The sequence below is a fragment of the Myotis daubentonii genome, chromosome 9, assembly GCF_963259705.1.
Source record: "Myotis daubentonii chromosome 9, mMyoDau2.1, whole genome shotgun sequence".
Taxonomy (NCBI): domain Eukaryota; kingdom Metazoa; phylum Chordata; class Mammalia; order Chiroptera; family Vespertilionidae; genus Myotis; species Myotis daubentonii.
The window spans coordinates 48,097,398-48,114,395 of NC_081848.1; the positions used below are offsets into that span (position 1 = coordinate 48,097,398).

Here is a 16,998-nt window from a genome sequence, read left to right on the forward strand (position 1 = left end):
ATGAAAATACTTTTTAGGTAGTTCACAGAATTGTTGGGAAGGCCAGAAAATTAAACTAAGAGCTCATTGGTCTGCTAAAGAAACTGTCATGCCATCAAGCACCAGGTGTTACAACGTGTTCTGCTGCTACTGCTGCCGTGGAAACACCACCTTGATGCCACCAACTCTGCCACAAACACTCCAGGACACAATTATTAGTAAAGAAAAGTACTATTTTTTTAATTTGTTCTTGACTGTATAGGTCTTTTTAAGATCACCACAGAAGTCTCTGTGGTGCCACTTTAAAAAAAAATACTACCACTAGACCTGTAGCCTGGCTGCAAGGCATGCTGGGAAATCAAGACTTTAATATATCTAGTTTCTGTAGTGAGAAGGGAGCTCTGCCTCTCAAGACTCCTGAGGTGGGGAATCCCCTCAATAGGATGAAATGAATGAAAAATATTCAATACAATGCCCTTACTCTAAAGGGCTAGAAACCACTGGTATAGAGTGGGCAGAGAGGAGAGATAAGGCTAGGCAACTGGGAATATCACTATATAAAGCACATTCATGAAATGTTATCACGTAGAAGTGGGGGCATTCATAAGGGTTTTTTTGTTACCCCACCCCAGATTTGCTGCCTGTATTTTGAAGAATAGGCTGTATTTCTGGCCTTCCCGACAATTCTGTGAACAATCTAAATAAAAGAAGCAGAGAACTCAGTTCTTTCCTGGAAAGATGGCTCCCCAGTTTATTCTTCCCTACCTTGGTTTCATAATGATGTTGGAGTCTACGGGCAAGAAGACCATGAAGTATGTTCTACCACCTTCACTGAAAAAACACTCCAGGACACAATTATTAGTAAAGAAAAGTGCTATTTTTTAATTTGTTCTTGAATGTATAGGTCTTTTTAAGATCAGTAACACTTCCCCTCCCTCATGCTCCCAACCAAAACTTTGGATTCCAATGGCCACTTCTAAGACAAGGCCCAGGAAGAACTCACCCTAGATATCCAAGAAAGGGGTACAGCTTGAGGAATGGGCGTATAGCTCCAGAAGCAGCGCCAGCTACTGAAGACTTTCCTCAAAGCAGCTCAGTTTGGCCTGTAAGTCCCTTTGCCCTGCCTTGGCCAAGAATCCCCACCTGTGTCCTACTACTCCCAGTGTTCCTTTGTTCCCAGTGTGGCCTGAACTTTAGAGTTAGAATCACCAATACCATCTTTAGAGTTGGTAAACCTCTGAGAAATCGCTGTTTTTAATACTCGCCCGACACAGAGGGAGGGGAGCAGAGCAGCTTTATAGATGAGTCATGCCGCTCATAACTGACAGACAAAACTTAGCGGTTCACCAGCTCAAATCAGACCTACTTCCACATAAACCACCCGAATTTGCTTCCAACTCTAGCAACTGGAGCAAGCAGGTGGTTATGATCAGCACAGATGGGAAAGACCTGGTTAGAGAAGGCCAGGCTGACCCCAACTGAGCCCCAAGCAAGTGATAAATCACAGCACTTCTCAGTTTTCCTTCCATCAGAATGTTCTCAGTGGCGGACACCCACTGCCAGGATTCTCCTCCTGGCTAGCAGCACTGAACCATGCAGGGAAACATGTTTACCATGATCCCAAGCTCCTCACCAATTGTGGCAAGCTCTAACTGGTACAGGGATCATGCTGGTGAGCTGTCTGATAGCCTGATAATCCCATTTACCAAACTGCTTCTTGGTAAGGCCCAAGCCACACTCCTGGGCTGATTTAGATGGACTTCTTAGCAAACGTGGCTAAAATCTGTCTCTGTGCTGTGTAGGAAGAGACAGATGGAAGGACTCACAGATGCTATCCTCCCGGCAGAGCTCATAAACATGCTTGACATGAGGAGAACTGGGCTCAGGGGGAAAACAGGCCAAAGACAAGAGGCTGACACAGAGGGAGGGGAGCAGAGCAGCTGGGAAGCAGAAGCAGCTGGGCTTCCTCCTGCCCACCCAACTCCTGAAGAGAAGAGACCAAAGTAAGTAACAGATGTGTCCCCCTGTCTAAGTTTCAAGGGAGGCTCAGCCTGTGTGGCTGAGAGATAAGAGAAGAATCCAGAGACTTGTGGTATCGTAAAAGCCAAGTGAAGAGGATGTTCAATGAGGAAGTGGTGAGTGGTGTGAAATGCTGTACAGAGTTCAACAGTTGAGGACTGAAGATATTTTTTTTAATTTGGCAACTGGGTGGTCACTGGTAACTTTTATGAAAAACTATACAGAATGAAGAGTGACTGAGAAAAATCAGTAAAAAAGATTATTTTTAAAAGAATGAGGCTGACAAGATAAAAGTGTAAGGAGCAACACACTCTTAAGAAATTGTTTTTAATCTTGGGGAGGCTATGTGGAGGTAACCATGGAAAGGGAGGTTGAAGACGCTAGAAAGAGGAGCTGTGGGACAAGAGATAGAGCAAAGTTGTGGAGGACACAGAACAGGATTCAAGAACCAGAGCACCAGACAGGAGCAAGAGGAGGGATAGAGACACAGAGAGTGGGGATGGGGAGAAAAACGAGGGGGCAAGGACAGTTTTCCTTTCGGGCCTCTCTCCTGTGAAATGGGCAAAGAGGTCAGTCATTGGCTGAGAGCAAAGATGAATGTCATGGACTGAAAGCAGAATAATGATGTCACATCTCAGTATTGATTGGTATATTACGACACCAATCAATACTGAGAGACCAACTGAGGCTGCCAACTATGGATCTCCCATGTTTAGCAGCCCAGGGAGAAGGAGCGAAAAATAGGTTGATGCAGCAAATGGGGAAGTGTCAGCAACAGGAGGGGATGAGAAATTTCAGGATGCTGATGAAAATATCAGAGACGGGCCACAGGCTCAAGCTGGGGAGAGGAAGAAGCCCAGAAGGCTGAGAAGCTGGGAGCACGACTGAGGCCACGGGAATGGCCAGAGAAGCGGGCGATTTAAATAAACGGCAGCGAGGGGGTGGGGGAGAGGAAGCACAGCTGTGGCGATCCGAAAGGAGTAATGGCTCAGTTCGGTTCAGAAAAGAAGACCATAGGCCAGTGATGGCGAACCGTTCGAGCTCGGCGTGTCAGCATTTTGAAAAACCCTAACTTAACTCTGGTGCCGTGTCCCATCTAGAAATTTTTTGATATTTGCAACCATAGTAAAACAAAGACTTATATTTTTGATATTTATTTTTATATTTAAATGCCATTTCACAAAGAAAAATCAACCCAAAAAATGAGTTCGCGTGTCACCTCTGACACGCGTGTCACAGGTTCGCCTTCACTGCTCTAGGTGATACCATGATCCGAGAGAGCAAATAGAGCAGAGCCCAGGAACAAACAAGAAAGGGCCTTGGTCTTAGGAGCGAGGCAAGGGCCCGTTGCCAGAAATGGGTACAGGGAGCTGGAGTGCGCCGAGGTTCATGGCAGGGCCTGCGTACAGCAAAGGCTGCAGAGGGTCTGGTGGCTGCCACTCGGGATACCTGCAGAGGGTGTAGTTGGCAACTGCTAGAAGTCAGGCAGGACCAACCTACCCATGTTCTAGAATAGTGCTCTGAAAGTTCATCCTGCACCAGTTTGCACTAAAATCCCCTTCACATCAACTGAAGCCACTCCGCTCTCCTGTTTCTCGGCACACCCAAGAAGCCCAGGTTCTTCTATAGGATGGCATTTTGTACCATAAGAATCCAGAACTCACTGTACCTTCAATTCCTGACTTTGTCAGGAGCCAATGCACGTGACTGACTTCAAAATGGGGCCACTGTAGAACCAAGTCAAAAGCAGAATTTGCTCAAATGTTTGCAGAGCCACTGAAGTCAATCACTCAGCTAGTAGCTTTTTAAAAAATTGTTTTTCTAAAAAGTCATGATCTGTTTTCTGCATGCAAAAACAAAACATAACCATGACTCACAACATTGGTAATAAGCACACAGGAAAAGCCAGAGAGAGGACAGTGCTTTCAGGTAAGCAGTGCAGGAAGGAGATGGTGGGCCAGGGCCTTGAACCCGTGGAGGGAAGAGCACCCTACCTTTTGCCCTTCCCAGGTCAGGTGCCTAAAGGGAGCATCTCAGCATGCAGAGTATCTGTAATAAGAATGGAATGTGTGACTCTCTACTACAATACTGAGGTCCCCTGGCCCAGCAGGCTGGTCCCTGGGTCCATCATGCTATACCCAAGCTGGAAGCTTCATCGATAGACAGAAAGCAAAGCATCTAACCAGGCATTTCTGCGTCATATTTGTGGTCTCCAACTGGTCCTGGGAAGGATCTTAAATCAAGTTTGAGCCAGTCACAGCCTTCACCTGGCTGCCCAACACAAAGCACCATGAAGCTCTCTCCGGGGAGGTGGGAATGTGGGCCACACACAGGAAAAATCGCCAAGAACAGAAATCAGGGAGGTAATTACAGAGGGGACCTTGCCAAGCCAACCGAACAGAGGAAAAGATTCAAAAATTGAAAGGGAAGTGGCCAAAGCCCAAACCAGAAAATTATGTGAGCCTCAAAGAGCAGAGGGCTAAGTCCAAAGACTGCCTGGCTACTGGAGTATTCAAGACTTAGTTACCCCAAACTAGAAAACAGGAAGTGGAATCCCACCTGCTTAGGAGAGCTTGGCAAGTGCTGGTGAAAGAATGGCAAGTTAATGGGCACGGTTTGCTGTGAGGTGAAGATGACCCTCCAGCCTGGGTGGAGACGGAAAGGAGCAGTACCAACTCGCAAGGAGAGAAGAAATGTTTTCTCTGATCAAAATGTTCCTGTCAACAAAGACCCAACAAACAAGAACTTCCTTAAACTGCATCTCTTAGTAAAAATAAAACTATGACCTAAGACCCTCTGAAATTAGCCAAACCAGGACAGGACCAAGGAGAGCTGTGTCTCCAGGCCACTGAAGGACCAGGTCCACAGCTCCCCACATCAGCAATAGGTTCTTTCCTGAGCAAGCCTTTGCTGGCGAGGTGGCCTGACCCCCAGCATCTGCCTGTGCCTCTTCCTCCCAAACACCCTGAATGGACCATGAAGAGCCATCTGAGATGCAGCTCGGAGCTCTGTTCCTGTTCTCGTGGCTTCTAGAACTCTTCTCTCTGCTTTCAAGGAGAAGTCAAGTCCTGAAGTGGTTTCAGGGCCACTGAAGGGTACTGGAGTTTTGCCTCTCAGCTTTCCCCTTCTCCATCCTAGACAGAACTTCCCCGTGAATGCTAAGGTCTGGCTCCTGCCAGTCACACTGGCCTTCTTCAACTGCCAAAAAAAAAAAAAGAGCTGCCAGTAGAGACTTGGCTGTTTCTGGGCATGGACAGCCCCAAGGGCAGGCAAGTCAGAGGACTCACTTCCAATCTTTGGCTCTGTAAACATGGACAGGTTGAGGACTAGGATCTCTAAGCAAGAGGAGAGGGCCCAACAGAGTGAGCTGGTTGTGGGTCACTCTCCTTGCCCAGGAAACGCTGTACCTGAAGCAGCTGCCTCACAGATTCCCAAGCAGAACTTGGGATCCAAACCTCAAAATGGAGATAATGAAGGGGTAGCCACCAACAATCATCTCTAGGAAGGCAGGTTCTGACACCAAAGAAGAGCTCTTAGCCCAAAGTGAGTAGCACAGAGAGCTAGCTCTGAAGTTGACATCTTCTAAAGCTCAGTGAAATCTGAACCTAAAGATGTAAGTGGTCCCTACACAGCCACCAGCCCCATCAAGAATGCCATACCCCCCAGAGCATGTGCACAGCAGCCACCTATCAACATCAGGAAGGGGGCATGGAAAACAAATACCCTGAAAACCGTTAGAACCCGAATAGGCACCAATTGAGACCTCTGGCCTCCGTCACCCTGCCCAGGGCTGGTGCCTCTGTCCCGGCAGACCAAGCAAAGGCAAACAGTGACAGTCTTTGGCTGTGCTGGACCAGGGATCACAGGCCTGCCATATGTCAGAACCTCTCTCCCTTCTTTACCCTCTTTTGAGCCCAAGAGGAGTTCAGATATATACACTGCTCCTGAGCCCTGCACTGAAAGGTGAGGAAAGTTTGCTTTCCTCAGCAGCAAGGACTCACCAAGGAAGGTAGGTCCCCCCAAGCCTGAGCAGGCTTGGTCTTGTCATGTTACCCTATACATCTGGTAGTAGGGAATATTCCCTCTGCAGTTTATTACTGAAATCTTCTCTGTAGTAGATGCACTGTGGTTCCCAAATAAATGCTGTAAGATGCAAATGGCAAAGAAGGGCACTACACCAGCTCGACAAGACTTGTCTCACATCCACAATCTGAAGAGAATGAGCTGAAAGGGGGGGAGGAGTGGTCAACAGGATGTGGCACCATCTGCCAGAGTGCTGTCTCCTGCCAGATCTACACCTGGGAGATGCTGTTGGCCAGGCGGAAAGACATTCTTTTTGCTCTTTCATTCTCCTGAAAGAAAAATAAATTTGGAATTAGAAGGGACAAGTGTGGGATTTATTAACGTGAAAAGGCTATAAATGTCCAGATTGGGATTCGCCGGAGCCAAGTGTTTTTTCCTACGCTCGGAATGCAACAGCAAAACTCAATGAAGCCACTAAACATTGTGTGCGAAGTATCGCCAACAACTGGGGGAGGCTGGTCAGTCCCTGGCGCACAGTAGGCAGGCAGTACATTTTGGTGGAATTAAATAGTTTTGAACTGATATTTCAGGTCTGCACAGGTGGGGCCAGCCAAAAGGTCAGAGGAGCTCTCTTTGTTGCAAGCAACACCTCTCCTTCCTTCTCTACACCAAGGTCCTGAAAAGATCCCTTCCTTTCTCCCAAAGGTGAGACCCGCCCAAGTTGAAACCAGGCTCTGAGAGTCAGCAGACCTCGATTCTGCCGTTAATTTACTGAGTGACCCTGAGGAAGTACATCTACCTCTCTGAAATTTAAACCTCGGGGATAATTGGAGTTGATGAGCCCCGCATTGCCCTGCCTGCCTTTTAGACTAAGGGAGTGGAAGTGAGGGTTCATTGTCACCACTCTCCTGTTCCACCAGCTTCACTCTAGGTTGCTCTTATACATGTTGCTCAGGTGCCCCGTCCCTGCCCAATCACCCACCCACCCATCTGCCTGCCAGCTGGCAGCAACTATTTACCATGTGTCGCCGCCGCCTCTTGGGTTGGATGCCCTCCTGCATGTAGTGGGGCCACGGGAAGCCCTGGGGAGTGGAACAGCCACTCTCACTAGACACCTCCTCGGAGTCTGAGTCTTCTTGCCTCGGCTGGGCGAACTGTTTCCCTGGGTAGATCTCCTTCAACCAGCCTTCAAAGAATACTTCCAGGCAGCGGCCGGCCTCTGCAACCTCAGAATCAGGCTGGGGTGGGGGGGAGGGAGAAAAGCAGTGATGGTCTAGCCCAGTGGTCGGCAAACTGCGGCTCGCGAGCCACATGCGGCTCTTTGGCCCCTTGAGTGTGGCCACGAAGTTTCAATCGCACTGTACGTGTGCGCCTGCACGTGGTATTTTGTGGAAGAGCCACACTCAAGGGGCCGCAGTTTGCCAACCACTAGCCTAGCCTCTTTCCACCAGCTCATCTCTTCCAGGCCTCTCAAGAGCTATACAGAGACCATAAAGCCTAGCTGGGTCTCCTGGATGTCTGGAAATCTGTTTTTCCCCTCAGGACTCAGAATAACCAGTTTGGTATCAGTTCTTAAACAGAAATGACCCTGACAGTTCCCACAGGTGGCCAGGCACCAGCACCACCACCCCTCCGAGCCCATGCTGAGGCCACATGTGGGAGAGAGTTTTTAAACAATCACTACCACAGCAGGCCCCCAGAGGTCTACTCCCAAGTCCTCATGGCGGCCCAGGACCAACCGGATACGCCACCCAGCTATGACAATCTTGGGGTCCTGGGAAACAGGGGAGAGGTCAAACAGGCAAGACATACATAATTGAACTTAGCACAGTTCCAGAACATGAGGCGCACGTCTGACACCACCTCCTCCGGGGTGGTGTAGTGAGCTGGATCCTTCTTCTGCAGCCTCCTCCGGATGATTGACAGGTCCATGGGCCTCTTGATAATCTGGTAGTAATGCCGGGCCTGGCGGAGAAGAAGCCCAAGCAGGAAGAGAGACGTGAAGATAAGAAAAAAGAAGAGATGGAGAATGAGTGGAGAAGAAGTGAAAGAACATAAGAAAGAGAAAGTCAGCAAGAAGAAACGTGTGGGGAAGGAAGACAAAGAGAAAGCGAAGAGGAGAAATGCTCTACTTGTCAAGTCAGGTCTGTTGTAGCAGCATTGGGGTGGGAGGGGCTGTACTGGCCATGGCCCCCTGGTCTCCTGGACCATCCACTTCTAGTGGCTGTGCTCTGAGCCCACATGGGTACCATGGTGATCTTCCCCCCGCCCCAGGGCCCTCTGAGCAGAGAGCACAGTGGCAGGCAGAAACAGCAAGGCCTTCCTTACCAGAGGGCTGACAGGTTCGTGGAAAGGCAGGCTGAGGCTATTGCAGCACAAGGACAGTACCAGCTTCTCACACTTCTGCAGAGATCAGAATTGGCAACAGTGTGACTTTGTTCTGGTCCGACCTCAATAAGAACTAAAGACAGTGACCCTGAGAACTCTAATGGGGTTGGCTCTGCTCCACAGGGTATGAGCCACCATACTAAGGGGTACAGTTCAGCCTTCCAGGCCAGAAGAAAACAGTGGGCAGGAGGAAAATCCTAGCAACTCCCAATGGGCCAAACTGCAAGGCATACCCCAAAGAGAGGTACCAGGAGAAGCCTCTCAGCCCCTCAGAAAGGCCTCAGCCCCTATTAGCACAGGGAGGCTGCTGCAGGCCTGGAGCCTTTTCCCAGAGACCACGCCCTACCTTCTGGTCAGATATGCCCAGGCCAGGAGGGGCCCAGCTTCCAGGCTGGTTATAGCGGGCATTCTCACAGTCGTATTCCATCTCGGGCTGGGTCAGGCTGCGGCACAAGGTACACACCCAGTCTCCCCTGCAGAGACGGGTGAGGCCACGTTAGACTTCAACACATTGCCCAGAGCTCCCTCCCCTGTCCCTGTGCCCCAAGACAGGCGTGTGTAGGGGGAAAGAGGGGCACTGGAAAGCTGAGTCCCTAGCCCTACACTGTAGGGAATGGTTTCCGAGCCAAAAGCTTGAGAGAAATTCAATAACTTGGGATTTAGTGAATGCAAGGAAAGAGAATTTGTAACAGGGCAGAGACAGGAGTATAGGGACAATCTGTTTGCAGGGTGAAGCTGGGAACAGAAAAGGAAAGGAAGCCACCTGAATTTCAACCACCCACTTTTCTGTGTGCAGAAGGAACACAGCTACAGGATCACTAACTCATTCATGCAGGCTCAGAGAGGAGGGGAAGCCCACCAGAGGGAGCTCCGAGGGCCAGGCCTGAAATAATCATCCTTGGAAGATCTCCCCCGCACCCCACCCCACCCTACCTCCGCCAGCCAGGTGATAGCCCTGGATTGGCACGACTCACCCTGGGAAGCTGAGCAAGGCTGGCAAGTGGCAGGAAAGGTGGTACACTTTGGGGCAGCGGTCACAGCACAGCAACTCTCCCCCATTGAGGCACACAGCACAGAAGTCCTCATTCTCTATTGGTGCTGGCGGCCCCTTCTTGGCTCCAGGAGCTCGAGGAGCGAGTCTGTGTTCTTCGGGAGATGCCCCCTCCACCTCTGGTGACTGCTGCCCCAGAGATGTGACAGTGACCTTCCTTCCTCCCAGACTTGGGGCCTGGCTGGCATCAGGCAGGGTGTTCTGACTGACCTTGGAAAAGAAGTGAGTCTGAGCCAATAGCTACAGCACCAGTAGGTGGTTGAGGGAGAGAAGGAGGGGAGGGATTAACAATCTCTGAACACTGACTTTATCCAGGACCACAAGCCCGCCAAGCCCCATGACTGCTGCAGCTCACTCCTAATGTGCATCTCACAGGCCACTGCAGCAAGGAACAAAGTCTGGCCAAGCTGAAGCCCCACTCAGAGACGCAGGACAGAGCCAGAGCCAGAATTCTGCCAGTAGCAAAGAGAAAGGAGGTTCAAGGCCAAAGCAGAGCAAAGTGGTACCTTAATGGACATGCTGGAGGACTCATTGCCATACTCGATGATCAACAGGAAGCTCCCATCCTGATCATTCTCCTGTGGCTTCAACTTAAACACAGGCATCTCTCCCGAGGAGGAAGCACGGATCTTGAGTCGTTCTAGTCGCACATAGGGAATCTTGGACTCACTATTGTACGATCTATGGCAAGAGAGATACCCTGGGTCTCAGTGGGAACCTCCTCTGGCCCCAACCTCTAAATAGGGTTCATCCAGGATCCCACAACTAAATTGCTGCTCAAAATCTCCCCCATGCTCGGCCGGTGTGGCCCAGTGGTTAAGCGTCAACCTATGAACCAGAAGATCATGGTTCGATTCCAGGTCAGGCCACATGCCAAGGTTGCAGGCTCGATTCCCCAGTGTGGGGCATGCAGGAGGCAATCGATCTCTCATCATTCATATTTCTGTCTCTCCCTCTCCCTTCCTCTCTGAAATTAATAAAAATATATTTAATTTTACAAAAAGATCTCCATCCAACCCTCGACAGGCCCATATTTTGCCCTCCTGCCCAGCTCTGCCTGGCCAGACCCTGTCAGCCTCTGGGAAACCCTTTGGCCCAAGAAAGGGATCCATGAAGAGGGAGGACTGCACACAGAGCATGCCTCATGGTGCAGGAGCCACAACATCCTTCCACAAAATTCCAGACACCCGCCCACACAGACCCCATTTGCAGGTCTAGGGGTTGAAGAAAACAGTTGCAGGCAAACATCTGCTTCTAGTGAAGTCATCAAAGATGCTTACTTCTGTGCCAGCCTCCCAGGACCTGAACCTTGGCGGTGGGGGCGGGGGGGGGGGGGAGAAAAAGGTTGGGCCAAGAATCTCTTACCTGATACTCTGGTTCTCTTTTGTATCCAGCTCTAGGGCTCCTTGTTCAACATTCTCATACTCTAAGGCAAAAGACAAATACCTGTGACATATTTATGACAACATCTCCTGTCACCCACACTCATATCTGCCACTCATATCTTTGGCCACACACCTCTCATACAATAGTTACATACACGGTTATCATTCATAGTGGTGACAGTCCTTCCATGGCTGGTTTTCTAACTTAGATCTACCTGACTCCAAAGTCAGACACGCTCTTTTCCTTAATCTGCCAAGGCTAGCCTTTCTGGGGTGCATTCTTCCGGTTACCCCTTACCTATAACTCAGGCCCCCAGAACCGTTTGCATGGGGAATGTTACAAGGAGGCTAAGTCTTGGCCATGCCTGAATCAGCCATGGCCACAGCGAGGGAAACAGAACAGGAATCAATAAATCAGTTCTGGAGGAGAGAAGTGAAGTTAGCCTGAGAGAGGAACACTGCTCCCTCCGGCCCAGAGCCTGGCTGCTACCTCCACCCCCCTGGAAATGCTGAGCCCATTCGCTCAGGTTTGTGGCCAGCATGAGAGCAGGTTGCTCACAGGAGTCTCACCTTTTAGGTTCTGGTACTGCTGCAGAGCCACGGATGTTTTGACCACTGAGACCACAGGTGGTTTTTTCACAGAGAGGTTAATTGGTTCCTCCAGTTCTGAGGGGACAGGCAAGTCCTTGGAAACATCTAGACCAGGGCCTGTGGGATCTTGTCCCAAAGAGTCATTGAAATGGGTGGAATCTTCACTTTCCATCTTTCAAAAGTAAAAGGCCAAGAAAAAACAAAGAAATCAGACATTTCTGCTGTTAGTGGTCACAGAGCTGTTAAGTGAAAGCCAGGATAAGGCCTTCAGGGGCCACCCTTTTGCCCCGTGATGAGCAGAGATAGTTGAATGGCATTTTCCCAGGACTTACCTTACAGAGGGTGTTCCCCATGGAGGGGTCAGCCCCATCGCCAGGGCGCAGGCCCCCTGCAGCTCGGCCAGGGCCAGGACTGCCACTGGCTCCAGTGTTGGGCTGCACGTCAGAAGCCGGAGGCGTACTCTGCAGAGGACAAATTGCCAGGCTTGGCACGGCCTGGCTGGGACCAGACATCAGGTTGGGCTCGGCCTGACCATAATTACTTGCCCGGTTTGTGACGGCCTGGGAGGCCTCACTAATCAGACTGGGCATGGACCGGGCTGTGCCACGCATGAGGCTGGGCATTGTCTGCAGGTGACTGCCTGTCAGGCTGGACAGAGCCTGGTTTTGTCTGCTTGTCAGGCTGGACACAGTCGGTGGGGGGGCACTCAGCAGGCCTGGTACTGCCTGAAGAGGGGCAGCTGTCAGGCTGCTCACACTCTTGATCTGCGGCTCTAGGGCCTTCGCCAGCCTCGTAGATGACAGCTCCATCTCCACAGTGTTGGAAAAGCCCATGATGCTCACAGAGGTGGAGTGCTGCAGGAGCAAAGACAGGGCAGAGCGAGGCTGTTAGCTGGGGATGGTAGAGGGAAAGGGGAGAGGTAGCCCATACCAGCTCCCCCCTTTTATGCTCTCATAAATCCCTGTACTTTATTCTAATAGCACAGTCTGTGGCACCATTTGATACTAATGTCTGCTTCCCCTCCAAACTGTAAACTCCATCAGGGCATGGATTTTTATCTATCTTGCTTACCCTCTGCATTCATAGACCCATGAGCAGTGCCTGACTAAATAAATAATGAGCTATTAAAAAAATGTTTTAAATAACAATAATGCATGACTGTTTATTCCACAAATCTTAAGCCAAATGAATAGCAGCTTAGTTCTACTAACAACTGAGTCTATGCACCTCTCTAACATAATGATTGTTTTTATATTGCTAAAATTTATTAAGAATGTATTATATGCAAGGCAATTTGCTGAGTGCTTTACATACATTTCATCATTTAATCCTCACAACAAACATTAAAGGGTTGCTGTAAAGGCCAAAAGAAAGAATCCATGTAAGCATTTGGAACAATGTCTGGCATATTGCAGGTACTCAATAAACCCAGCTGCTGCTATTATCGTTGTTATTGCTACTGTGACCCTAAGTTTACACTGGAGGAAACGCTGCAGAATATTAAGACAAGTTATTCATTTCATGAACAGGAAGAAAGAGGGGAGTTGAGAACCTCCATCCAGAAAGGCATCTGCAGTTTTTTGGTTTTCTTTTTAATGTTATTGGAAACCTAATTTTGTAAATTTCCATTTCTTTTTATTTGTGCTCACATATAGAAATACAATTCATTTTTGTCTACGGACCTTCTATCCAGAGACCTTGTTAAAGTCACTTTGGGGTTTTTCTGTGCACACAAATCATGTCATCTGTGAATAGTAAGTTTTATGTCTTCCTTTCCTTATGTTTGTTTTTCTTGCCTTACTCCACTAGCTCAGACCTCCAGTACCAAGTTAAATAGAAGCAGTTGGAGTAGCCATCCCAGTCTCATTCCTGACTTCAGGGGGAATCCTTTCAGCATTTCACCACTAGGTAGGACTTCTGTAGATTTAGAATCCAGATCTCCGGCACTGAAGCCACACTCTTAATCCTGGCCTGTCTGCCACTACCCTTCTCTATGCTTCCTCCTTTCCCCTCCCACTGCCATACTCTTCTTCCCTCTCTGTCCTTCCTTCACCTGCTCCTTCTCCCCCTAACCTTCTTCTCTCTTCCTCTCCTGTTTCCTTGTTCTTATCATCTTTTTCTCTTCCCTCCCAACTCATTTCCCTTATTGTTTTAGCAAAGTCTATATTTTCTATTCTTAATTCTCAATTTTAAAAGCAAATAAGCTAAATACCCTCTGCGTCTCCACAGAAAAGTTTGCTTTTTATATGTTCCTTGGTAGTTCAATAGTCTTCATTAAAAAAAAGGGCTCAATTTCCTCTATAGTCTAAAGCAGCGGTCTCAACCTGTGGGTCGTGACCCCTTTGGCTGTCAAACGACCCTTTCACAGGGGTCGCCTAAACTTCCTGCATATCAGGTATTTACATTACGATTGATAACAGTAACAACATTACAGTTATGAAGTAGCAACGAAAATAATTTTATGGTTAGGTCACAACATGAGGAACTGTATTTAAAGGGCCAGAAGGTTGAGAACCACTGGTAAAGTCTCTTTCTTATAGGTAAGAAGGGTTGAAAAGAAAGAAGGATGGGGAGAATGCGCAAACCAAATTTGGCAGACTAGGCATGGAGCACAGTTTAAGGGACTGCGATTAAAAAAAAAAACAAAAAAACAAGGGCTATCTCAATCACCCCTTTGTTGTCCTGGTTATGTACTACCATAGCTTTCTATTATTCTATATTTTTTGCCTATGGACAAGAATACCCGATGATGATTGCATTCCCTTCTGTTACCTAGGACCATCTAGTCCTTGGAGCTAGATTTTTTCACCTTTTCCGATTTGACATGCATATTTAATGCAGTGCTGGTGTTCATTTCATCTACCGACTACACAGATGGCTCTCTGCCTTTCAGTGAGACCCTTCGTGCCATGCACTAAGAACACCAAGATCCGCAATGAGGGGATAAGGACACATTTGTAATACCTTAATCAATAAAGGGGGGGGGGAGAACACCAAAATCCACCTGGACCCATGCCAAGTAATATGTCAGTGCAATATGTCACAAGCTGTACACAAAATTAAATTCCCCAAGACAAAACTTTCCAGATTCGTGGGGAGAAAATCACACTCCCCTGTCCTGGTTACTTACTGCATATCATGCAATGTGAGTTAATATAATAATAGAGGAGAGCAGGGCATGCACACTGAGCCGTGGAAGAATTGTGGAAACTGCGACAGTTTATTTTAACCTGGACCTGATGGACCTGCTTCCATACACACCCGTAACAGTATCATAACAGTGCAAGATCAGTAACGCGCCCTAAGATACTGCAGACAAGACCGGTCTCTTTTGCCTCCGTATCTACAGCCAATCTCAAGGAGGCTAAGGCCATCGGGAGGCGGGTGAAGCTCTGGCAGTGGTAACAAGAACCTGGGACATGTCCCTGGGGGATTCTGAGTAGAGACTCAGAGCAAGTGCCATAAGGAAGCCAGCCCCGACTCCGTTTCTACAGGCTGTACAAACACAGTGGCATTTCCGGAACCGGTATTTGCTGAGTATTAGTTATTTTAAGATGCTTTATCTGTCTCTCTGGAGTGAAAGGCAGGCTGCAAAAGGTACTCATTTCATGTATAGAAAGAAAGAGATGAGTTGAGAACCTCCATCCTACTCTCCTGCCAGGGCTACTAGGTGAGTAGAGGGGTAAGGGGAGGGTCTACTTTCAGGGCCAGGAAAGCAGGCTGAGTCTCTAGGGCCTGCAAGGAAGGAAAGGGCTTCTGAAACACATGCTCGCATTGGAGAAGGGCTTGGGAATGTGGCCACACCTGGCATTTGGTGTCTCACACACAGGAGCTCAACTGTCAGTGGAGATGATGCCACCTGCCCTCTCTGCACCACGACTGTTCACAGGTTAAATGAGAAACGTAAGCCTATGGCCTGCTTTCAAGTCTGTATAGGCCGCAGTGATGGCGAACCTATGACACGCGTGTCAGAGGTGACACGCAAACTCATTTTTTTGGTTGATTTTTCTTTGTTAAATGGCATTTAAATATATAAAATAAATATCAAAAATATAAGTCTTTGTTTTACTATGATTGCAAATATCAAAAAATTTCTATAGGTGACACGGCACCAGAGTTAAGTTAGGGTTTTTCAAAATGCTGACACGCCGAGCTCAAAAGGTTCGCCATCACTGGTATAGGGCAATCATTGATTGACACTTCCAAGCTGGCAGGTATACAACCGATACCTTGATCTCATCTTTACATACAAAATCTTCAGATTTCATTGGGGAAAATGTATACTTGAGGTTTTCAAGTGAAAATGAACATTTTCTAGTTCAGGGAACAAACAAAGTCAAAATGCCAAAAACATTCATTCTGATAATCCACTCAGGTTACCTTTGGGGAAGAGGGCAGAGTGCCCTGAGCCTAAAGAGCCCCTCTTACCTCTCTGACCTAGCATATACTCACTTGCCCCTAATTTTTCTCTCCCCACAAACTGCATGTTCCTGTCCCTGTCCCTTTCCTCTTCTTGTCTCTTATCTCTTTATCTCTATCTCCTTATCTCTGTTTGCATCTGCCTGACCTATGATTTGTCTGCATCACCCCATCTAGAATGTATATAATCTACCCGTCTGAACCACCTGCCTCCACAACTTGCCTGGCCTGCTACTTCCCTGAATTGTCTGACTTTCACCCTTTTCTACTGGTCACCTATGCAACCCTTCACCTGTTTAATCTGCCTTTCCTGCTTGCCCTGCGCTGTTACCTGCTGCGCCTCCTCCCTCTCCCCAGCCTCACCGCACAAATCTTTTTCTAGAGTTCAATGTGTTAACATTATTATTCTAATTATTGCCACATGGTGATGTCAACCATCAGAGGAAGCTCTGTTCTTTCATTTTAGGAAGGGATTGAGACACAGAGTGATTATCCAGATCTCCCAAGCCCCTGTAGGCCCAAGACTAGGAACCTGAGCCCAGCCTTAAAAACCTGCTGACTGGTCTTGATTTTCTGCCATTAGCTAAAAAGCCAGTGCCCTCGTAAGACAGAATTGAGAAGGCAATAAACAGACACTTAGTGCACATGCCCTGAGTTTAATATCCATTTCAGGTTTACAGCAAGACAATAGCGCTGGGGGTAGAGTAGTGTAGATGGGGTGGTATTCCACAGAAATTCATTTTCGAGATATCTGAAACATACCTTAAAATTATTATTTTGAATGGGAGCACTTCTGAAACACCTTACACACTAGCTTGTCTTAGTAAATAGAGCACATGGGGCCTAATGAGACCATTTCTTTAGTGACACAAAGGAACTTTGATGAACTCCTCTTACTGGGGCAGGACAGTGGTGCTTCAGGGAACGTCTGAGAATGCAGGGCGTTGCTTGTCAACTTGGGACTCACACCGCCCAACTTTTCTGGGTGAAGCTTCTCACCTTCCCCAGGTGTTAGCTGCCATTATCGAAGGCCCGACTCCCTGCTTCTGATCTGCTTACTGCCGCAATGTAAGAAAACTAAGTAATTTCCAAAGAAAACCATACAGCTAAGCTTTCTAGATCAAGACTGCTGACTAGACACCC

The 16,998-nt window shown here is 48.2% G+C and overlaps 1 protein-coding gene across 2 annotated transcripts in view; it reads right to left on the reverse strand.

Annotated features, from left to right (window-relative positions):
* Nucleotides 1–314: 314 nt before the first annotated feature.
* The window catches only part of TRIM66 (tripartite motif containing 66), a 57,771-nt gene continuing 41,087 nt past the window's right edge, over nt 315–16,998 (reverse strand). For both annotated transcript variants that reach the window (XM_059708821.1, XM_059708822.1), the window contains 10 exons: nt 11,769–12,290; nt 11,416–11,608; nt 10,826–10,886; nt 9,967–10,141; nt 9,384–9,670; nt 8,756–8,882; nt 8,350–8,424; nt 7,834–7,986; nt 7,041–7,259; nt 315–6,350 (listed from right to left, as the gene is read on the reverse strand). In XM_059708821.1, the coding sequence (XP_059564804.1) occupies nt 6,291–6,350; nt 7,041–7,259; nt 7,834–7,986; nt 8,350–8,424; nt 8,756–8,882; nt 9,384–9,670; nt 9,967–10,141; nt 10,826–10,886; nt 11,416–11,608; nt 11,769–12,290 (1,872 nt within the window). In that variant the 3' untranslated portion in view covers nt 315–6,290. The remainder of the gene's footprint in view (nt 6,351–7,040; nt 7,260–7,833; nt 7,987–8,349; nt 8,425–8,755; nt 8,883–9,383; nt 9,671–9,966; nt 10,142–10,825; nt 10,887–11,415; nt 11,609–11,768; nt 12,291–16,998) is intronic.